The sequence below is a fragment of the Amborella trichopoda genome, chromosome 13 (genome assembly GCF_054954075.1).
Source record: "Amborella trichopoda isolate Santa Cruz 75 chromosome 13, AtrichopodaSantaCruz75HAP2 v2.0, whole genome shotgun sequence".
NCBI lineage: Eukaryota > Viridiplantae > Streptophyta > Magnoliopsida > Amborellales > Amborellaceae > Amborella > Amborella trichopoda.
Genome location: NC_142348.1, coordinates 37,174,356 through 37,199,327, shown reverse-complemented (window position 1 = coordinate 37,199,327; position 24,972 = coordinate 37,174,356). Strand labels below are relative to the sequence as shown.

The 24,972-nt window shown below is 38.2% G+C and overlaps 1 protein-coding gene across 18 annotated transcripts in view; it reads right to left on the bottom strand.

Annotated features, from left to right (window-relative positions):
- Positions 1-24,730, bottom strand: part of LOC18446354 (alpha/beta-Hydrolases superfamily protein) — a 60,116-nt gene extending 35,386 nt beyond the window's left edge. For 6 of the 18 annotated variants that reach the window (XR_967066.3, XR_016047167.1, XR_967065.3 and 3 more), the window contains exons 1-3: positions 24,254-24,719; positions 9,872-9,947; positions 8,572-8,657 (exon numbers count right to left, since the gene is read on the bottom strand). Coding sequence is in view for 3 of the 18 variants with exons in the window: in XM_011629558.3 (XP_011627860.1) it covers positions 8,572-8,657; positions 9,872-9,947; positions 24,254-24,523 (432 nt within the window). In the remaining 15 variants the exon portion in view is untranslated. Of the gene's footprint in view, positions 1-8,571; positions 8,658-9,871; positions 9,948-24,253 lie in introns of all 18 variants that reach the window. The other 12 variants (XR_016047173.1, XR_016047175.1, XR_016047176.1 and 9 more) reach the window with 3 other exon arrangements.
- Between the last annotated feature and the right edge of the window lie 242 nt (positions 24,731-24,972).

The window sequence follows — 24,972 nt, the reverse complement described above, 5'->3', positions numbered from 1 at the left end:
TTAATGAATAAAAGGAGAAGAAGCAACCGCTTCCTCTGCCGAAGTTGAAAGTGTTAAAAGAGGTGGATGAGCTCAAAAAGGCTCTTGCTGCTGCCTAAGCTGGGCTCGAAAACAGTCAGTAACTTCTGAAGAAAGAAAACTACAAGAGTCCGGGGAGCTCCAAATTCAAGAGCTAAAGCGGACAAAGGATGCCGCCTACCACGACCATCAAGGCAGCCCTTTCGGTGAAAAAATTCTATTCAGAGATTAACAAGAGCAAGGCTTCTTATGACGACTTGATAGCTGCCATAAAAGAACATAAAACCACCTTGCTCAGTCTAGGCTAGCATTGTCACCTCCTTTTTTCTTTTTCTTTTTTTTTGGTTTGAAATCATGAATCTTTATCTCCTGAGCTTCCAGTTTGTTACAAGGACAACTTTTTCCATTTCTCTTCTTTTTATCCCGTCTATTTTTATTATCCTGTCAAAGGAATACCCATTGAGGTGTCATTGTGCTTCCGCTTTTTGTATAGAATTAGTGCGCTTTAAGGTCATACGTCAAGACAGTAGGGTAGTTGGATAGTGTGTTTGAGCCTTCCATGCCCTCATCCAATTCGGGCTTCAACCCAAAAACCAAGCAATTTTACGTCATTGCAGTAAGATGTCGCAGCATAGTTTAAACTAATATAACCAAGACTATCTGCCGTGCAGCTTAGCATCTTGTTACGAGAATGTGAATTTCAATGACTTTATTCGCAGTGCCTTTTGTAAGCACTGCGTCCATCCTTGTAGAGCAGACATCCATAAGGGTTTTCACCGCACTCTATGTTTCGAATATCTTTTTCTTTTTTTTTCCCACGATCGGTTCTTTCTTTACTTTACTTTGCTCAGGACCACCTTGCTGGTTTGAAAACCCTGACATACCGTACAGTTCAAGGTCGTGTGGTCAGGACCGTGATGGTGTGTAGTTTAGTGTCTTGCAGCTAGGACCACAATGCTGTGCAGTTTGGGGTCTTACAGCTAGACCAAAAGTTCATGATTTTAGGAGCAGTATTTCTTAAAGAAATGGTTGTTGATTGGGGGCATGGCATCTTCACCATTACTTTGGACCAATAAGTAAGCCCTGCTAGAGTAATCCTTTTTTACAATAAACGACCCCCTTCCATTTGGGTTCAATTTTTGCCCTTTTAGCAATAAGTCCTATAACTGCTGAGACTCACTCTCCCGGTTTAAATGTCCTTATTTTGACCTTTTTGTCAAATGCAATGCCTTTTTGTCATGCGAGCTTGGTAGGCTTCAAGTGTCCATCAAGAGAACAACCTCTTCTCGTTCAGAGCCCTTAACTTTGCTAACTACAATCAAGCTCTTTTTTCCCTACACATTTTCGAATTTACCGCAATCTTTTAGTGAGGGTAATTCTAATTCAAGGGGAAGCACCACTTCTCCTCCGTACACAAGGGAATACGGGGAAGCTCCAGTAGCGGTTCTCATGGTAGCGCAGTAGGCCCACAGTACTTCCAGCAGCCTCCCATGCAAATCTCCCTTAGACTTGGAAACTGTCTTCTTTAGGACTTTGCCTAATGTTTAATTACATGCCTCAGCTAGTCCATTTGCTCTTGGATTATAAGCAGTCCAATAACTCCAATCTATGTGAAAATGGCTTGTAAGCCGATGGATCAAATAATTTTTTAAAGGCGATCCATTATTTGAAATAATTGTCTGGAATCCCAAACTGGAAGATTAATGATGCCTCACAAAGGCTGTGACCAACCTTCAGAGGGATGGCCTCCGCCATTTTGAAAAAAAATCTGTTGCTACCAAAATAAATGCATGACGGCTTGCTGATGGATGGTCAAAAGGGCCTATGGCATCTATTCCCTATTCGGAAAAAGGGCAAGCCGTGACAGTCGGGAGAAAAGGCTCCAGTGCCTGGTGTATAAAATAACTATGTATCTAGCATAAGTGGCATTTCTTTGAATACCTGATAGCATCTGAAGCCATTGACGACCAGTAATACCCCAGCTGCTTAAATCTGTCATATAACTTTTGGCCGGATTGGTGTAATCCACATACTCCTTTGTGTACCTCTTATAATGCATGTTAGCCTCTTCCCAGGATAGACATTGCAATAGAATGCCATTGAAGGACCTTCGATACAGTACCCAAGTAATAGAAGTATACCTTGTCAACTGTCTCCTCGGGGCATTATTTTCCTTACAGATGTTCGGAGGCATCCATGCTTTTCCTTACGGTTGTCTGGGCTGGATTCTTTTCCTTATAGGTATTCTCAAGCCATCATGCTTACAAACACCAATGTAAGCAGGGATATACAAACACGTGCATGTTCTTACTTAGTTCATTGTTATCCAAGATAGCCTACATTCCAATGGCAAACAAGGCCTAAAAGCATTCATGCATTGGTCTCCATCTTACTCATAATATTGAGATCTTATCAACTGGACATACAGTTACAAAGTATTGCAACGCCACTCTTATAGGCTCAACAGTATTTGGTTTCAAGATACAGAAAAAAAGAAACCACTCATATGTAGTTGCTCCAAGAAGCATCTGGAGGTATCCGCGGAGAGGGAGAGATGGAGATAGGTTAAAAGAGAGAGACAGAGAGAGAGAGAGAGAGAAAGAAACAAAGTACGTCAAGGAGGCTTCCCCATAAGGACCAATGGCAAGGCCCACAAAAAGTCCCATCTCTGGTTGCCACTACGAGCCAAAGAGCCCACACTTATCCGCACTTTCCGACCAATATGGAGAACAAGCACATGTTTGTATCACGGCACGAGGATTTCAAAAAGCCAATATAGAGTTCAACTTCTTGCATCTCTAATTTCACCAAAAAATTAACTTTTTCCGGACCATTATGCCCTAGAAAGCCTATGCACTGATATCCCCATACTTTCTGGTGACTAAGCTGAGCGCTCTCAAACTGGAACTAAAGCGTGTTCGTGTCAGGGATAACCTATTTTGTTTTTTGAAACAATGGGATAACCTAATTGTGCCAGGGTTTTACATAAGAAGGTCCTTAAACTTGTGCATCAAATTGATAAAATACAAAATATAACATGGCATCAGAGGAGTTCTTTCAGTTAAGAGTCTTAATGCAAATGAGCTGAAGGTTTGAAATGCCAAACAAGAAAATGTGATATGTGAAGCATCTAATTGCCTGATAAAATGAGAAATTTTGATCAGCAACTCTGCGATTCATCTGAACCAAATTCTACCTGATTCCAACTCACAGGCGCAAAGATAACTTTCTTTTCATTGGTAGCTTACAGTGTTGCAAAGACATCAAAAACATAGTTCACTGATGGACTTTAAATGTGCAATACATGTAAACAAGAGTAAGGCCATATCAAGAGCTAAAATTCATAGACAGCAGGTAATAGCACACCCCAAGCGGACTTTAATAAAGAATTTGTATAATAAACTTTAATGAATTTCAAAGCATATTTTTACAGCAAATCATAATTTATCATTTTTTAGCATTATTAGGACATCTCTTGACTACTATGGATTTCTAACAAAGTTTGGAGGCTAAACTTTTTAGGCACGTAATAGCACATTCCAAGAGGACTTCAATAAAAGAGTTTATATAGTAAAATTTAATGAAGTTCAAAGTATATTTCTAGAACAAGTCATAATTTTGTCATTTTCTAACATTGTTAGGACCAGTGGTTTAAAAAATGGATCAGTGCCCCGGCTCGAGCACTCCAAAAACCCATCTGGATCGGTGAATCAGTGTTTCAGATCGGGAATCAGCCGAATCAGTCGGATTCGGCCTTTAAAAAAATCTAAAAAAACTATTAATACAAATATTGTTTTTTAGGAATCCAATAAGAAATGGGAGTACTATATTAATAACTTTCAATTTTTTGCATCAATATGTAAATATTGAGATGTTCTTTCTATGTAAATATTGAGATGTTCTTTCCTTGTATGAACTGCTGCTAACCGTTGAATTTACATCACACAAAAGGAGAAGCAAAGAATTATCATGGATGAAATATATAATCATATATGGATTACAGTAACGCATATAATTCGTAAACTACAACCTAATACCAAAATGAAAGACAATGTTGTTCTTCATCTTGGTCACACAGGTGCCATTGATTGAATTCGCGTGATAATTCATTGACTCGATCTAGGAACGAATCATCTAAATTAGTGGGCACCTGAGATTAATTCACAGTTTTAATCAACAAATTATTTTAAAACTAATTAGCCAAAGAACCCTAAAATTTTACAATATGTACTTGCATTAAATAATTGACAATAAAGTTGAACAATAGAAGTTATTTTCGTATGATAATTATAAATTTACAATCAATTGAATATAATTCACAATTAATCAGCAAATTATTTTAAATTAATTATTCAAAGAACCCTATCAAAATTAAGGCCATAATCTTCAAAATCGCATGTGAACACCAACAATCACGATTTTTTCAAAATTCGATCAACAAAACATTGTCGATCACACAAATAACAATAACAATTATCTAAATAACATCATTACCTTCAAAAACCATCTGAAATCATCCAAAATGATGCCCTAATTCGGCTGAAATCATTAGTTTTGCGAGAAAAAAAAAAAGCCCTAAACTGTTCTTGAGAAACTGTGACTTCAAATCACAAATACACCATTAATCGACCAAAAACCCAGAAAATAGGCTACAATATCTTATGAATAATACTATTAAGATAAAAAATCCTCTGATTTGATAAAATATCGTGCCCTATTTAGTCTACAATCGATGAAATGGCAGAAAAATGAAAACCCTAACCTGTTCTTGAGAAACCGCGACTTCAAATCACAAATACACCATTAATCGACCAAACAACCCGAAAATAGGCTACAATATCTTGTGAATAATACTAATAAGATAAACAAAAACCTCTGATTTGATAAAAAATTGTGCCATATTTCGTCTACAATCGAAGAAATGGCGGAAAAATGAAAACCCCAACCTGTTCTTGAGAAACCGTGACTTCAAATCACAAATACACCAATAATTGACTACAAAAACCAAAAATAGGCTACAATACATTGTGCATAACACTATTATGATAAAAAACCCTCTAATTTGATAAAAAATCTTGCCTTATTTCGTCTGCAATTGATGAAATGGCCGAAATTTTGAAACCCTTACTTGTTCTTCAGAAACTGTGAATTCAAATCATAAATCCACTAGTAATCAACCAAAAAACCTAAAAATAGCTACAATTTCTTGTCAATGATACTATCAAGATCAAAAAGCCTTTGATTTGATCTAAAATCTTGCCACTTTTTGTCTGCAATTGATGAAATGGCGGATTTTTTTCAAAACTGTTTTTGTTCTTCACAAATCATTAATTTGTGGCTTCAAATCGATGGTAATTTCGTTTTTAATGATCAATAAGACTGTAAAGTGATCTGTGAAGGCTGCAATGATTCGATTTTGCTCAAATAATTGATCGAAAATCTTCAAAGTTTGATCATTGAGCTCAAATCATTCAACTTTCATTGCTCATTGTTGAAACTTGGTAGAATCAGCGAGTCTTCAGTAGCAAAATCGCCCCACTCTCCCGGTTCCTTTCTAAACACGGGCGGTTTCCTGTTTTGAGCTAGAATCGACACGGGGTGGCTGATTCCCATGTCGAATCGCCCGAGATCGTTCTAACTCTGTGATTTTTAAACCACTGGTTACGACCATTGCTGACTACTAGGGAATTCAGACAAAGTTTGCGGGCTATTAAATTCTTCATTAGAGAAAGAGAGATAATGCACTTGTGCCTATTTTGTAATTTGCCATTTGGCCATGTGTTCCTTCATTTTCTATACCCTCCTACTCTTGCATAGGGATAATAGTTTTTATTTATTTACAATGATGCAAATTACATCAAGGGGCTAGTTGGACCAAAGTACATATTTTTGAATTTGAAGTAGGGAAGCATCTAGAATTTTGTAATATTTGTACGTTGCGCGTGTTAGGATTGTTTTATTTGTTAAGTGCCATTTCATAATTTGTCATTATGGTGTTATTTTAGGTTTTAGTTCAAAGTCAAGTACGAATAGAGTGTTGTAGAGTACCCATGCAGTCAAAAAGTCAAAGCAGACTAATGTTGTTTTGAGTACCTTGAGTCAAAGAGTCAACAATGTAGAGTTCCTCATGAATGCAAATTTAGTTGAACGAATAGGGAGTTGCAACATAGGAACTTGGTCGCATGCAAGTTGATTCTAATGTGTGGGGAATAGGTTTTAAGAGCAGTTTAGTCATTTTGCAGTTTGTCAGGGGGAGTTTGTTAGGGCCAGTGAATCGGTTCATATATGATATACAGTGCTGTAAGAGATTTGACAGTAGTCGTTGATAATATTTTGATTAATGAAATTAAGCATTCGCTCCTAAATTGATGCAGTAGTGGATGCCTCTACTTTGCATGGAGGTGCAGCCTATTTGGAGTATTGGCGTGATTAGGGGCTGAAAGGACTTGTTCCTCGTCCTTTCTTGGCAGTGATCAAGGAAGTTTTCCTCTTGTTTGATCGACCAACATGATCGAAAGGTTGTTACTGAATCGAGCTCGGATCTCTCCTTAGGGTGTTGGGTTTTCATCATACAATAATCACAATACGGATATGTATATAATATTTTCTACAAGGTTGAAATCCTATATGAACCACACAACTCTAACAGAATCATCATGCATTTTTAATAAAAAATCAACAGCCTCATTCCATCAAGTTAAGGTTCTTCATGGTATCGGAGCATTTATCTCATTTAAATCGAATCCCTCTCCAGTAAAGGGAAGAGTAAGAGAAGGGTGAGGTTTATATAAGGTGGCCTTATACTGTGAAAGTAAGGCACCTATAACTTTTGCCGGGAGATGTAGTTTCGGTGTCAAAAAATTTATGACAACTTGAAAATCTATTTTCTTACCTAGTTGTCAAATTTAAAATTCCAAAATTGTACAGATGAAGCACATCTATAAGCTCTAAATATCTCCGACAGTCCAGATGACTTGTTACAAGATGCACTATTTTAGGACTTGAATTCTTTTTTTTTCCTCTCTGTCCATATCTATATATCTCGAGGTCAAGATGATTAATTCGAGGGTCTTCCAATGTTGGAACACTTTTCTGAAGGGATTTTGAGGTGTATCTTACTTTAATATTACAAGGTTGACACCTTGCATAAACTTTTTCCATAAATATTATAATTGAGACCCCATGAAACATAAAGAAGAAAAAACCCTAAGAAATAAACCTGGGCAAGGTTTACTGCTTTTGTTTTTGGACTTCCAAGTTTAGTGTTTTCAATGAGAAGACTGCTGCATGAACACATACTCTTCAACCATTAGAGAGAGAAATCAAGACAAGATCCAACTCAAGTTAAATGAAATAGTTGCATCTCAAGCTTTATCTCAAACATATAATAATTAAAAAAAAAAAGTCCCCTTTACGGTTTGCCATGGTTGTAGGATGTTCTCTGAAGTATGGGTAATGTAATAAAATGACTTGAATAATTGTTTGACACATTCAACCATTTTTCCCTTATTGGTTTTGTAGTTACCATTTTTCCCTTTTTATTAAAATACTTGTTAGGTGTTTTAAGTAGTGAATTGATAGTAGAGTTGTCATTCTAAGAGATGCTAAAACATTGTTTTAAAATGCGGAAGCATCACCACATATGCAGCCACATAATGCACTACGTGCTCCAAAGCACATCGCATAGTGGCACATATGCACATTGGTGGGATGGGGCCGCATAGCTCTGTGGACAGAAATAGTGCCTATGAGCAGAGGTGTTTTGGTCATCCCCCCCCAAAAAAAGGGGGGGAAAGGGTTTTGGGGATATTAAACCCCCCAAACAAAAAACAGCCACATTTGTGACTGTTTTTGGATCAAATGAAGAGCAAAACAAATTAGGCGGAAATGATGTTCGCAAAAATTGTCAATTTTCTCTCAGTGTTGGTTGGGTTGTTGATTGGGATTAACTTGGGCGTTGTTTTAAAGAAGCTTGAGCATCGACAACATACCAAGGGTTTCAAGGCGAGTTTGCAATTGCAAGTATGGCTTTTGGATTTTTATGAATTATGATAATATGATGCCTTCAAATGTCTTCTATAAAGTTACTTTTACATTTCTAGTTTTTTCCAGTGTCTTCTAACAAGGGATTCAGAGTCTCTGAACAGCTGATAATGTTGGAGTTAATGAAAAACTTAAGTACCTAATATCACATAAATCACGTTCATATCATTTTCATGCATTAATCTATTTTTTTGAAATTTTTTATAGTTATTGATGGCATCGGGGCGATGTTCCAGCATCTGGACCGCATCCCGCATTTTAAACATTGTGCTAAAAAAGTCTTCACTGAACCATTCTAGGACACTGACATGGTCTATGTAGGTGATCCACGAGTAATTGAATACTTGAGGTTATGATTATAACAAAAGTAGTGACAGAAATTGTACAGAGGTGATGAATATGATGCTATGCAAGCAAATGATTTGGAACTGATAAAAAATGCAGAAATGCAGCTTACAAGCACTCATAATAAATAAATAAATAAAACATGAAAATAAAACACAATTGAACCTGAGCCATGACCACTCGATAACTGTAAGATTGTGTTGGAGCACCATGAACAAAAATAATTGTTCCACGTTGGGTTTTAGATGATCCTGCAATGACCGTGTGAAAAGAAAACATAAACTTTGGTATACAGCACAACATCCAAACAAACAACAAAACATGAATAGGATATGATCTATGAATCTCTAAAATAAGACGTACTATCTGACTTGATAATACATAACAGGTAAACTCGAAAGTCAAAATTAAGAAACATAGAACTACTAAAACACCTAATTTCAGAAGTGAATGACTCAAACTGAGTATGGTACTCAAACAGATCATGCATTGGTCACAACCTTGACAAAAGCATGACCTCTCTATTCAATATCTCAATTGAACTGTATGTTATTTAAGTTCCAGTTAGCATTTGATAAGCGGTTAGCATTTGATAAGAATCACAACCAATACCCCTGCCTAGTGAGGGAATATATGTGGACTCTGGTAATGTGTATGATGCTTTCCGTTCTAAGATATGAGAAAATAAATGATACACTGCGATACACACTACACCCACCATCCCTACCATTGATGGGGGGTCCTCATCACATGAACCCTGAGCATCACACATCCCCACATCTCAAGGGTAACATCCCCATCAATGCTGGGACCGCATGATCTGAAGTGTATCACCATATGTGATCTCAAAACAAAACCTATTGGATGGTACAAAATAAAAATGATCGGATCCATTTCATTAGTTTTCTCCCAAATCATGCCCGCTAAGATGCCAATACCATATATTATTGTGTTACTTCTTGGGACCAAATTTATTATTTGACATGAAATGTTTTCTCATGCATGCTTCACAAATCCTATTTATAGTTTGTTGCAACATCTTGTTGTCACTGTGGTATACCATTAACCCAAAACTAGATTTGAGAAACACAGACCCACCTGAAAGAGAAGATAAAGAGAGTGGTTGTTCTTAGAAAAAAATTTATGCACCTAATTTTGATCAATAGCATAAAAGTACAATTCACTAGGAATGGATAAATTGCTTCCTTGACTAGCAATAGAGAGAAAAATAACTAAGTTCACCAAATAATCAAGGCGACCCCATATCATTCTGGAAAAAGCAAATATCATCAATTCCAAGCCTTCAGAAACCATTTTACAGTTGTCACATGAATAACTTTTCATGTAGACCACCAAAGCAAGACAACAAATATGGCATATGAAAACCAATATATGAGTATAACACCATTTGATGTCTCATCAAGAAGAAAGAGATACTTCAATAAAAATAGCTGAGAACACCCACCTGTTTCTCTCACAAACCATCGAAATTTGCCAGCTTTGACATAAGACCCATATTCTCTCCCCTTATCCTCTATCCTCTGAAAATCATAATGTCTACATTAAATTTCCAATGTATAAAATGCAACGAGTGCTATGGAGTACTTTATCTATCAATGCACCAGGTCTGCTTCCCATAAAGATGCAGAAAACATAACAATAAAGTCACCAACGACATATCTAATGACCAGAATGATGTTTACGTCATGTGATCAACCATGTTGAGATCCAAGAAGCAAAACTTCAGTGATAAGAAAATAGAAATGAAGAAGCACACAACCTAAAATCTCTAATAATTTGAAATACTTACAATGTCATATATGGGAACATATCAGAAGAAGCATGTGCTATGTGTGCAAATAGGTAGAAATATACGATACAGGGAAGAAGAGAAAGAAAATAAACAAACAAGGAAAATAAAAAATAAAAAAAAAGGGTGAGAAAATTATACTCTCTCTAGGTTTGTAAGGGATTCCACCCAAAGATAAAGAGATTTGACTCCGTTTCTCTAGGTCTGTAGGGGGTCCACACCAAAAGTTCTTTTCACAATACTCAAATAAATTCTTGTTCTCTTTTTTTTCTTGTCCAACACTTAAACAAAAACCCTAGAACCTATACTGCTCCTTAAGAAACAAACCACAATTAATCCTAGCCGTTCCATCTATTTAACATTTAACATCCAGCTATACCTCTCAATTCCTTATAACTAAAAAAAGACACAAATATCAAAAAAGAAAATTAAAAACCCAAACCTAATTTTAGTATCAAAAAGACATAGTAAAATAAAAAAAATTAAAAACCCATGACATCATTCTCCCTCTGGGGGTTGGGAAAAACTTAACCTCGAGCTTGTTGTGTTCATTACATCTTGTAAAGGCCGTTTCAATAGTTGGTGATGAAGTTTCACCCTTCGCCAATGCATTGTCTTCTTCAATGAGCCAATAAATCAAACGCTTAATGTTGAAGTTTGATGTCTTGTATTATGAGGAAATATATTTGCCAAGGTTCGGATATATCCGTACATGAGATTTGATATATCTGGGACTTGATATATATATATATATATATATATATATATATATATATATATATATATATCCATACAAAGGTATTTCGGTAATTTGTACCATCTATCTGGGACTCGATATATATCGTTGCAATTGGGGGTTCATTAAAAGTTAAGGGTTAAGGGCAAAACGTAAATCTCTTTGAAATTAGATAAAAAAAAAATAGAGAGGCATGAGGAAGAAAGCGAATTGTAATCCTATTCTCCATTGCCAATAAAGAAGCTCTAATCTCCCGTGGACGTAGGCACGTGCCGAACTACGTGTATCTTTCCTTTGTGGTTGGTTGTCTCTTTCTTTTATGTTTGTTTCTTCTTTCTTGTTTTTCGTAGATTGTTTTTCGTTTCTTCAACTTGGTATCAGAGACTACAAGGTTATTCCGCATTCTGGGGTTTGCTACCACGATGACAGGAAAGGGCTCAAGCGTCAAGTATGACATTAAGAGGTTCAATGAAAGAACAATTTCACCCTTTGACGACGAAGGATGAAGGATCTTTTGATACATCAGGGTCTGGTTAAGGCTTTGCTAGGGAAATCGAAGAAACCAGCAAAGATGGACGATGAAGAGTGGCAAGAGATGGAGGAAAAGGCGGTAAGTGCGATTCGGCTGAATCTCTCAGATGACGCCTTACGTTATGTGGTGGATCTCGAAATTGCTCCGAAAGTTTGGACAAAACTCAAGAGTATCTACATGACGAAATCTCTGACGAACAAGTTGTTCTTGAAGAAACAGTTGTATTCTCTTCAGATGGAAGAAGGCACAGATCTACTTGGACATCTCAGTGAGTTCAACCAGATCATAAGCCAGTTAGCAAGCCTTGAGGTCAAAATCGAGGATGAAGACAATGCCCTACTTCTGTTGGCTTCACTTCCAAGATCATACGATCATCTGGTTACGACTCTACTGTACGGGAAGGAGACTCTTGAGACAGACGAATTCACTGCTACTCTTATGTCAAACAAAACAAGGAAGAATAATAGTATTAAATCTCAAGGAGAAGGTTTCTTTGGAAAACACAAAGAGAGTCATGAAAGGGGTAGATTAAATCAAAGGAGGTCTGGAAGCAGAAGTCGATCAAAATAGAAAAAGAAGGGCAAGTTTATTTGCTATTACTGCAAAAAAGAAGGTCATATGAACAGAGACTGGCCGAAAAGAAAGGAGGATATAAAGATGATAGAAATAAGAAAAACATCTGATGAAGCTAGCGTGGCCAATAGCTCTAACAGAGATGATGGAGATCTTCTCTCTATATCTTCAAGTAAGAATCAATTTAATGATTCTTGGATTTTAGATTCTGGTTGTTCTTTTCATATGTGTCCAAATAGAAACTGGTTCGAAACCTACAAATCATATAGTGGTAGGTCTGTTCTAATGGGGAACGATGCAGTATGCAAGACCATTGGAATAGGAACTATCAAATCAAGCTGGTTGATGGGATAGTACGAACCTTATCAGATGTGAGGCATGTCCCACAATTAAAGAAAAACTTAATATCTCTGGGGGCTCTTGATTTGAATGGTTGTAAGTATACAGCAACAGGTGGAGTCCTCAAAGTTAGTAAGGGATCTATGGTTGTCATGAAAGGTCAAATGACTGGGAACCTATACCGATTGAGAGGGAATACAGTTACTGGTAGAGCTTCTGTAACCACAGATGTTGAGTCTAACACAGATAACACAAATCTGTGGCATATGAGTTTAGGGCATATGAGTGAACGAGGTATGATGGAACTTCATAAAAGAAAATTGTTGAAAGGTGTCAAAGCCTGTAAATTGGATTTCTGTAAGTACTGTGTTTTCGATAAACAGTGCAAGATTAGATTCAAAACTATAATTCATACGAGCAAGGATATACTAGACTATGTACACACTGATGTATGGGGGCCTTCACCAATCAAATCCAAGGGTGGGGCAGAATACTTCATTACCTTCATTGACGATAACTCAAGAAAGGTCTGAGTCTACTTCATGAAACACAAAAGTGAAGCATTCACGAAGTTTAAACAATGGAAAGCAGAGGTAGAAAGGAAGACAGAAAAGAAACTGAAATGCTTGAAATCAGATAATGGAGGGGAGTACAAGTCTAGAGAATTTCAAGAATTCTGTAAAGAAGAGGAGATTGTACGTCACTTTATCACACCAGAAACTCCTCAGCAAAATAGTATGGCTAAGAGGATGAACAGGACTCTTTTGGAAAGAGCTCGTAATATGAGATTGAATGCAGATTTGAAGAAACGTTTCTGGGCAGAAGCAGTTGACATGGCCTGTTTCATCGTTAATAGGTCACCATCTACAGCGATTGATTGCAAAATTCTAGATATGTGGACAGGAAAGCTGGTAGATTACTCTATGCTGAGGATCTTCGGATATCCAGCCTATGTCCATGTGTAAAGTGGGAAACGTTTCAAATTAAACTCTAAGTTTAAGCAATGCATCTTTCTTGGTTTTGAGAAGGGAGTGAAGGGATTCAAGCTTTGGGATCCTACTTCACATAAAGTTGTGCTTAGCAGGGATGTTGTGTTTGATGAATCTCACATGGTGAAGTCAATCAACATGCAAGATGACAAAGTGCAAGTAGATGAAAATGATGAAGAAAGATCGACAGTCCAGGTGAAGCTAGAAAAGTCCGAAACACCAGAAGAGGAAGAATCATCCAGCAGCATACCGGAACAGCAACAATCACATGGTGAACCCTACAGTTTGGCAAAAGGTAGAAAGAAGCGTGTTCACAAGGCCCCTGTGAGATACGGCTTTGAGGGCATGGTAGCTTTTGCTCTAACTGTTGGTACTGAGGAAATTGACTCCTTCAAAGATGTTCTAAGTGATGCAAAGAGTGATAAATAGATGACAGCCATGATGGAGGAGATGGAGTCTCTGAAAAAGAACAAGACTTGGGAGCTTGTCAAGGGGCCCAAGGGAAGAAAAGTGATTGGATGCAATGGATCTTTTGAAAGAAAGAGATAGCAACAGAAAAGGAACATGAGAGATTCAAGGCTAAGCTCGTAGCAAAGGGCTACGCTCAGAAGGAGGGAGTAGACTACAATGAAATATTCTCTCCGGTTGTCAAGCACACTTTAATAAGGTTATTACTTGCTTTAACAGCCATATTTGATTTAGAGCTAGAATAGATTGACGTGAAGTTAACGTTTCTTCATGGTGATTTGGAGGAACAAATCTTTATGGAGCTACCTGAAGGCTTCAAAGTGCATGGAAAAGAAGATCAAGTTTGCTTGCTCAAGAGATCGCTTTATGGTCTTAAGCAATCTCCCAGGCAATGATACAAGTGTTTCGACTCTTTCATGGTACGGATTGGCTTTTCAAGAAAGGAGTATGATTGTTGTATTTATTTTAAAGTTCTTGATGATAATTCCCTTATTCTCTTGATGCTTTATGTTAACGACATGATCATCGCTGCCAAGAATGCATGTAACATAATTTCTCTCAAGTCTATGTTAAGTTTTGAGTTTGATATGAAGGATCTAGGGGCTGCTAATAGGATCCTTGGTATGGAGATTCATAGAGATAGAAGTGCAAGTAAACTCTGGGTAACTTAGAAAAGGTATGTTGAAATGGTGTTGGAGCATTTCAACATGGAAAAGGCCAAGTCAGTTAGCACTCCATTGGTGAGTCACTTCAAGTTATCGGAACGGCAGTGTCCCACTACGGATGAGGAGATAGAGCAAATGTCTCTAGTGCCTTATGCTAGCGCAGTCGAAAGCCTCATGTATGCTATGGTTTGTAGCAGGCCGGATTTATCTCATACTGTCAGTGTTGTCAGTCGATACATGAGTAATCCTGGAAGGGAGCATTGGAATGCTATTAAGTGGATTTTCAGATATCTGAGCGAGACGTTAGATCTCGAAATTATGTTCAGCAGGAAGCGAAGCTCTATAGAACTGGTGGGATATGTTGATTTTGATTATGCTGGTGATTTAGACAAGCGAAGGTCTACTGCAGAGTATGTCTTCACACTAACAAGTGGACCTATTTCATGGAAAGCAATGCTTCAGCCCATGATTGCATTGTCTACGACAGAAACAGAGTACATGGCAACAATTGAGGCTGCAAAGGAGGCGATTTGGTCGACTAGTTTGGCTCGTGAGTTGGGGGTGGAGCAAGAAGGTACTGTGTTGCACTGTGATAGTCAAAGTGTCATAAATCTTACAAAGAATCAAGTGTTTCATACAGGAACAAAACACATTGATGTAAGATATCACAAGATCAAGGAGCTTGTGTAAGAAAGAATCATTCACCTGAAGAAAATTCATACGAATGACAACCCCGTAAATATGCTTACAAAGTCAGTCACCACGGAGAAGTTCAAGCTTTACTTGGACTTGCTTAATGTCTCTCATTGTTGAGAGTGAGGGAAGCACCCCATATCAGGTGGGGGTGCAGTAGCGTACCTTTATGGAGGTACGGGGATGAAAACATCTTCAAAGTGGCTCGACAGAATTCAAGCCAAGGTGGAAATTATTAAGGATTGATGTCTTGCATTCTGAAGAAATATATCTGCCAAAGTTCGGATATATCCGTACATGGGATTCGATATATCTGACTTGATATATATATATATATATCCGTACAAGGGTATTTCGATAATTTATACCATCTATCTGGGACTCGATATATATCGTTGCGATTAGGGATTCATCAAAAGTTTAGGGTTAAGGGAAAAACGTAGATCTCTTTGTAATTATATAAAAAAAAAAATAGAGAGGCTTGAGGAAGAGAGCGAATTGTAGCCCTATTCTCCATTGCCAGTAAAGAAGCTCTAATCTCCTGTGGACGTGGGCACGTTGCCAAACCACATATATCTTTGCGTTGTGGTTGATTGTTTCTTTCCTTTGTGTTTGTTTGTTCTTTCTTGTTTTTCATGGATTGTATTTCATTTCTACACTTAATATGCAACTTGTAGTGGAAAATTGGGATATCAAGCATAGTTTTGGTTTCTTTGTCGAGTTCTTTATGAAACTCCAAAAGATCAACTTTGACACCGAGATCACATGGACATTCCTCAGGTCATGGCTTTGCCCCAGAATTTCTTATTACATATATGATCGACACCAGGAGTAGATCATGGAGCTTGATTCATCCCTAGGGTGAAAACTACTGCAGAATATACAGAATTGAGAGTACCCTCTCCTTAGCGGTTGGGTATTTTCTAATCATTGTGATCTTTGACTTGTTCCACTAATCTCTCTTCGAAGTTCGCATATCTCTACCTTAATACCTTCCATGGCTTGATTTATGCATTAGTTCGATTAACAATAAAAACTTCTAACTCCACGACCCCCTACCCATTAGCTTTATTTTTCCTTATTTATATGTTAGTAGCTAGCCTTTTAGCCAGACGAAGTCACACGAATATCTTTGGTAGTCAGTCCATAATCAGTGACGGTCGTCTACTTGACCTGCCAATCTACGGCACCTGATCATCTGCACGACATTCCCATATGATCCTGTGATTCACAACCTTTATGATTTGTGGTAATATATCATTGATGCCGTTATGATGAATAAATCTTCTAGATCTCTAATACCAATTGATGTGAAAAATAAATAAAGTTAAAAACCTCTTACATTTCACCTTGGGAAAGCCCCTACTTACTACAAACTATGAGAACAAAAACTACAACATTCTTCAACAACATTAATGCCTTTATATATTACAACTCAAATGAAATAAAGTACATGATAAAATAATAACGTGCATGCCGTTAAAGTATCCAATGGGAACGCAATTTCCAAAACAATCATTGTGCGAACACCTCAACTAGATAATGATAACCTTTGAGCATCACTCACTCTCGATAACGCAAGAAGGGTGCAGTTTCGATCTAATCTTGGGAAGCAAATAAATCACCACATGATAAAATTAGTTTTCTCATAACAAAGTCCAAAATAGGATTAATTCGGATATAGGACCATCCAAGTCAAATAAGGGAGAAAACGGACTCTAAATGAGCTCCAAATGGTGTTGTCTTGGCCCAAGGGGTATAAGGTTCCAAACAACTATAGAAGAAAAGGGGAAGACCTTGGTGCATTAATCATACTACATGCTCACTGTTATGCACCATATCATTGCATTTCCAGCACCATGAAAGGCACAACAGTTTGCATTTAATAGTTTGGAAAAGACACCTACGAAATACAAAAGATTAAATGAGAATAAAACACTAACACTACAACACTTCAAAGCAAGGTCGGAGCAATTTACCTCACTGTTATGATGAGTTTCCAGCAGCATTAAGAAGTCATAATAGTAGCCTCTAATGATTGGGAAGTGCGTGGAAGGGTTTTAATAGTCACTCTTTGATCATGGGTGAAAGGAGTGCATTAAAGAAGAATGGAACCAAAACAAATTTCCAGCAAGGAAGATGGATCTTTGAGTGAGGCGTGAGGTTATGGAGAGGAGAGGTAGGTGTTTCAAATTAAAAGCAATCAAGTTAGAATTGAATGAGAAGTGGTCCTATTTATAGACTTTTCATGTGGGGTATAAACTTTAGATTAAATCTCAACCACCCATAAAGTGAACCAAGGGTTGAGAGAGGCTAAAGATCTAGCCTAGTCAATCACCATTGATGGCTATCATATGGATGGTGATGATTGAGTACATCCTCATCACCATACCTGTATAATACCTCCACACATTTCCAATAATATCATAAGTGCCCTTAAACCCTAAATTTCAAAATCAACTTCTCCTTAATTATTGATTTTTCAATCATCAAATCACAACCCTTAACAAAATATCTTCATTTCAAAACCCTAATGGGGGTGGCGTGCCACCCCTTAGCTTTATTAAAAGTAAGCTTGCTTCATACTTAAGCTTTATGTGAAGTCATTATCAAAAGGGGGACATTACATCACCATATGTCATAGTGTGTCCCCCTTATCTTCTTCACACCAATCAAGTCTCTTTATTTCAAATATCTAAGGGTTTAACAAATCACAAAATCAGCATTTGAATCAATTTATGAAAATGTGAAATATCTACACTCCCACATGTAAGTACACATGTGTCACCACATATGTGGTTCACACATGTGCCATAAAACACAATATACTTATCAATGATATGTGTCACATCGAAACTGGGATTCCACAACAAGGATTATGGTTTCCATGTCACGCCCATTGGGCAATGACATGGCTACCTTATGGGATACACGTGTAGCACAGATTGGCTATTTGTGTGCCACACGCCACATGTACAGACGTACTTAATTGAAATTATCACACAACTTTTGTCAAGGAATTTTTCCTTTGAAATAAAACTTTTAAAAAGCATCTAAACTCATGATAAATCATTTTTTATCAAAATATCATTAAATCCAGGGTGAAAAAACCCAGTTTTACAGGAGGTCGGGCTGTATGGTACTCCACTAGGCTAGACCCAGAAACCCAACCCAATTTCTCAGACCGACCCAACATGCCCCTATGAGTCACGAACTTCAGTCCGGACATGAGTGGACCTATCAAAGCTAACCGATGGTTGGATGGATTCTAGGTTGTTCAATGGATTACAGGTGCCCCCCAAGGACATGCACTTGCGGAGCTCCTCTCTCTGCACGTGTGTACAGTTCTAATAGGTAGATTTTACCTTATCAGAACAGATTTCCAAAATGCGATTGTCTGTGCACACATTGTGAGCAAGTTACATATGTCAAGGATTTGGGCTTATGTCCTCTTACAACCCAGCTATGCTCACACAGGGCTTATTACACAACATATCTCAAACAAATGGGGATTCACTGACCCCCAAGCCCTAGCTCACACGACATGAGGTGAACCCAATCGGTTCATAATAGGGTTCAAGAACCTTGCCTCAGTCAAACAAGGTTATATAAGCTTATCTGGATCCCAATACGCAAGTACGCTGGCAGCCACCATGTTCTTGGTCCAGCCCACTGTGACTCTGACCAGTGTTGGTCATTGCATATAAGGCCTTGAAAGGCCATCTATCCAATAAAAACAAACCTTAAAATCTAACTTACTCATTAAGAAACCCTAACCACAATTAAATCCTAGCCCTCTGTCTATTGAACATTTAACTTCCAATTATACCCTTCAATTCTCTACAACTAATAAACATACAAATACCATTAAAGAAAATTAAAACCCAAATAATCCAAAACCTAATTTTACTACCTAACAAATGCACTAAAAAACAAAAGAAGAAAAACCATTATCTCACCACTCTTATAGCACAAACACAAACACATGGGTAAAAGATAATGGTACTACATTTAAGCATCACCAAAAGTGTTTCCCCAAAGAAACCAAAGGAAATACTCTTGATTTCTATGAATTAAAAATAACAGCCTATGCTTGTATCAACTTACTTTGGAGAAAATCAATTTTGGCAACAATTTATGGGTAGAGAAATTGTTGTAACTTATAGTTACAAAACCTTTGCAGCTTGATAGTGCTGCAAATCACTTGTTCAGCACGTTCCTTCCTCAACCAATATAGGATAGAATGGAATGGGAACATAATGGGTGTTTCCTTTTGAACTAAAAATGGAAGATTTCCAGAGAGTCTCATTGGTCTTTCCTTTTAACTAAAAAAGGAAGATTTCTAAAGAGTCTCAATTATGTGAATGTCTAATTGGATCTCACCATCACATGTATCTTGTCCACTTTTTGTTTCTTCTCAGCAGGTCTTCAAAGGACACTACATAGAAGAATCCCCATCAGAACCACAGCTATGTCCTTTGCAATTTCTTTGTTCCCACAATTAAGAAATTGACAAGAAAAAAATCTCAACCATTTCTTCTTCAATTGCCCAGTCGTAACGGATGTCTCAAGGACTTCCATGGACTTCCCAGGAGTCAATTGAACATCATAGTAAAGAGCTTGGGATGCGCTTAGGCACCTTAGCATCATTTTTCAAGTATGTGCCTAAGAAAACCTGCAAGTATATAGAATTCTTGAAAATATGTTCCCCATTAGTGGGGATTTTATATCCTTAAAGACTTCTAGCCCCATTTTTTGATGTAGGTATCGAAAATAGGAACAAACAGTTTGTGAAAATGAAGCACAACCTTATATTCAGTGCTCAAGAGGCATTGAGTAATAATTCTTAGACATTGTTAGCTGCAGTTTTAAGGTTCATGCATTTCAGTGCTTTTGTATTTTCGAGTTTAAATGCTCAATGTATTGTAATCTTCTAGAATTTAGTAGAATTCTTATATCACTAAGTAGCCTTCTAGAAATTGATTATTAGTATTGCATTATCTTTAATTCATATTCAACTATTATAGTTTGTCAGTTATTGTACTGGAGCATGAATTTGCATATGATTGGATAATGTTTAACAGAGCAATAAGTAGATTCTTCTTAGTTTCTCGATTTTTTTTTTGGAGAAAAGTTAACTTTTGTATTGCTAAATATAGTTGGATTACAGTTGTGAGTTTATCCAAGAGTCACTAGACCGGTCTCGGTAAAAAATAGGTCATCAAACCCTATACAAAACATGGGCTTATAGATCTGCCCGATTACAATAGATTTAGAGTGAGGTTACAAAATATTGAGCTTATAGGTATGCACGATTACAAAGAGATTGTCTACTATGTGTACCCTCTGTGGTCCAGAGCAAAAAAGGAGATGGACCGGGTTTGGTCTTGTACTTGGGCCCTAGCCCAGTCCTTCGCCAGGAGATCGATGAACTCGTTTGACGTCCTGCAAATGTAAGCAATCTCATCAAAGATACCATGGAGGTGTTGACCTCCTGGTTGCCCATAATGTTACATGCGTCTCCCTCCACTAGAAGGTGTCGTCCCCAAGACTGATTGAGGCTTTTAAGGCCCAATAGCAAGGCCATAGCTTCGGCATACTGAGAGTCTTCATGGCCCAGGTGCTCCGAGTAGGTGAACAGAATATTGCAAGTTGGTCTTTGAAGACACCACCAGCACCCGCAGGGCCGGGGTTTTCCAAAGAACACCCATCAAAGTTAAGCTTGATGGTACCTTCTAAAGGAGGCAGCCAGGTGTTTGTTCTTTGCACCTTTCGTGGCTGGTGGTATAGGATATTTTTCCATCGACAGAGGAAAGTGTTCGCAGAGATACCTGAAACGATCTTGTGGTTGGAGGCCCAAAATGTTACTAAGGTCGTAACCTTGCGAAAAAGTACTGAGCCTTGGGTATAATGGCCTTGGAAAATCCTGGCGTTTCTTTCTACCTAGATCACCCATATGGTGGCTGCCACGGCAGCCTTCCATAAGGTTCGTCCAGCTTTCGGCCAATGTGATGCGTGGTCTGAGGATATAAGGTCCTTGACCGTTGGGGGTGTAACCCATTGGAAGCCAAACAGCTGCAATATTGACCCCAAAGGTTGTGAGCTTGGTTACATTGAATGAAGAGGTAAGGATTTGATTCCTCCTCAGTCAAACACATGACACATCTATTGGGGATAGGAACCCCTTTCTTTTGAAGCTGGTCTACAGTGAGTTCCCTTTGGGAGCACGCTATCCAATTGAAAGTCTGCACTTTATAGGGGGCTATTGTGGACCAGACCTTGGACAGAACAAAGGATGGGTTAAGAGGGAAGGTGGGGGGTTGGATAAGTTTTTTGTAAAAAGCCACCGAAAAGGTACTAGAGGGGGGGCAGGAGACCATCAAGTCCCTCCCTTGTGTTGAGATGACAATACAATGCAAAGCTGCCGAAAGTGAGAGGAAGTGGTTGCTTTCCTCTTCAGAAAGGTATCTTCTGAACGAGGGGTTCCACACTCTTCGACCTCCCGCCAGCACCATTTCCTTAGCAATGGTGGAGTCTTTGTTTGTGGCGATGGAGTAAAGGGATAGAAAAAGGCCCCTTAGAGGCATGTATCATAGCCAAAGATCTAACCAGAAGCGCACTCTTGTTCCTTCTCTTGGATGAAACCTGATAAAATTTTTGAACAATGAGAGGGAGGAGGTGAACGCCTTCCATGCTCCTGAAGCCCTGCTCAGAGGTCTCCTCTCAGGCACCCAAGTTCCTTCAGAGATCCTATATTTGTTGCGTAGGACCTAAGCCAAGAGGGAATCAGTCTAGGTGGCTAGACGCCACCACCATTTCCCCGACAAGGCCAGGTTATGTTTTCTTAGGGTCTTGATCCCTAGTCCTCCCTGATGTTTAGGTAAGCAGACTTTATCCCAAGAGATTAAATGGTATTTTGTTCTATCTGCCTGTACCGACCAGAGAAAATTCCTCACGAGTTGTTCTAGGGGGTTGGCCACTGAGATTGGCATATAGAAGAGAGACATGAGGTAAACAGGAGCATTAGCCAAAGTTGCTTTGAAAAGCACGACTTTCTACAAACTTGGATGATGATGGTGATGATGACTTTCTACAAACTTACGACTAAGTCATGCCGTCAATAATGAAGAATAAAAATGATAAGAATGAAGTTCAAATGAATATTGACATGGCCAGTAACCAGTGAGCCAGACAGGCATGTAATATAAAATACCCATTAAGTATCACATTATTATAATTTATGTGGCTTTTCACTTTTCTAACCAGCAGCTTTCAACAACTATATCACTCACATCTCAAAATAATAATTGCATAAAGGAGATAGTATTTCAAGCTGATTAACGGAGATTATATGACTAAATCCCATGCCTGGCACCATGAATCCGCAGGAAAGAGTTTCTCGAAGCAATTGGCTTCCTATTTACTCATTTTCAACTATTGGCCTCTATTGATCAAGCCTAATGAAGGCTTTTCTTTTCTGCCAGCAACTTAAAAGGGGTTGTTTAAAAAACACAAGGAGTTTCAAGGGGTCGTGTAAAAAACACACAAAGAAGGTGTATCCAGATCGAAATTCTCAAAACCATGAAATATTATGATAGTGCTTGGAAGCACCCCTCATAGGATTAATCAAGTTGAACCTCAATGGGGCGATTAAACATAACCGCTAGGATGCCAGTAGCGAGGATGTTATGCACAATGAAGCAAGTGACATCTCCATTAGGGAAACTTAGGTATTTATATAATTAAAATGAGTTCCTTGGTGCTAGTGGACCGCATAGATAAGAGGAGGTCTGTCTTTTCGAAAGGATGGATTTGGTAGTGTCAGCATTGACCTTCAGAATCCTGCGAACAAACTACGAACCTTATGCATGAAAGAGACTATTATCAAATGTTTTAGTCTAAGAAAAATCCTTATTGTGGCGTCAGGTTTCGAAGTGGTAGATCAGAGGTTCATAAATCTACCTCTCCTTCTCTCATACAAACCATGCTTACTGGCCCAAGAAGACAGAAGAGTAGCTTTTGATATGTTTACTTTTGCATGCTGCTAAACTCAGGGAATCAATTCAAGACCAACCATGTTGACCGCCTTCAAAGTCAGCAACTTTATATGCATGCTTTTCACTTGGCTAACTGCCACACTGTTAACTGGGCACTCTAACAAGAGATGCAAACAAGTTTTCAGGACTTTGTAGAATATGGTGCTTAATGTCACGAATCCCTTGAGTAATGTTTTCAGGAAAAAAATTGTTGTCATCCATAATTTGGGTGCAGATTTGTCTTTTCGCTTCATAATTCAACTTTTCCTCCTATAATTTAGAACCCGCATCAGCAACGAGCAGAAATTTCAGTCCTTCAACAGTAAGAAAGGGAATAAAGTCATTTCATTCACTTGGAGGGCATAAGCTTAGAAAAGATATGGGAAGTATTGGATGTCCTAGAACTGCTCAACTTGATCTTGAAATGATTAACCCTGATATCTACAACACAGTCACACAACATACAGAAACCAACATCCATAAACTGACAAAGGAGGCTTATTGGGCCTTCCAATATCAACCCATTAACGGGAGTGCAATACAAAAGAAGGGAATGGTTAAAAGAAAACCCACTAATAAAAACAAGAAGAAGAACAAGTGAAAATAGCTAAAGCTTTCAAGTGAGAACTTCTTGATTGATTCTGCAATTTCTTCAAGTACGGCACACAAATAGAGGGAAGCCGACTTGAATAAATTGAATTGAAAGTCTAAGGCCTTATCCCTACACTAACGACAGGCAGTGAGGCAACCGAAAAAAATAGAAAGAACATGAATATACAAGGAAAAACCACTAAAATGGCATTTAAATGTGAATTTCGTCAAGAATCCTGATATTTCTTCAACCCATCCACCAAATAAACAAAAACCAATTTCAGTAAACTGAATAAGCAGACAAATTGAGGCCTTCTCCCTCAACCCATGAAAGATAACCCCATTGCAGAAGCAAAAGAACCAAGGAATTGCAGCAATTAGAATAATGAAATAAAAAGCTAAAAACTATTCTTACATATAGCATTTGGCCAACATTTCCGTCCTCTGCTGGTACTTCTGGCAACTGAATAGCACTTCTACTTGAAGGATTATCAGTGACGAAACCAAACGGCCTAAAAGAAGCCTTCTGTCCTCCTTCTTCTGATGCTTTCTCTTCTGATACAGCAAAGACCAGAGGCCTCTGATAATTCCTCCTACTGCTAGTTCGTGAGAATGAGGGTCGACTCCTCTTTGGGCGTGAGATAGAGAGAGAAAATGGGAGGGGAAGGGTTCCTGTGGCCGCCATCGAACAAGGGTTGGGGTGGAGCACTGGAGTCCCACATTTGAATTTCTCATGCTTGTTTGTGGTTTGCCTTTACCGTTGCCTTCCGGATAATGCTTCGCGCTATCCGGTATAGCCGCACTGTAACATCCAACGGCATTTGAAGGACCGCTACTCCGCCATAAGGTGGGCAGTTGGTGCAGTCCAATAGCTCACAAGTAAAACTGTGCTGGGGCAAAATTTGGAAAAAATAAAAAAAAAAAGGTATATTTTTTTATGGGTGCGGTTGGTATGGAACTGAGGCTCTAATCATTCAAATTAGAGCCTATCTTTAAATAGTGTCGAGAAATGTGGTTTCAATACTATAAATCTTTGACTAGCCTTAAAATAGATTTTCATCTTTAATTATAAAATTTAAAGCTTTAAAAATAGTGTAGATCGAGTAAATCTATGAAAACTTGAATAACTTAAAA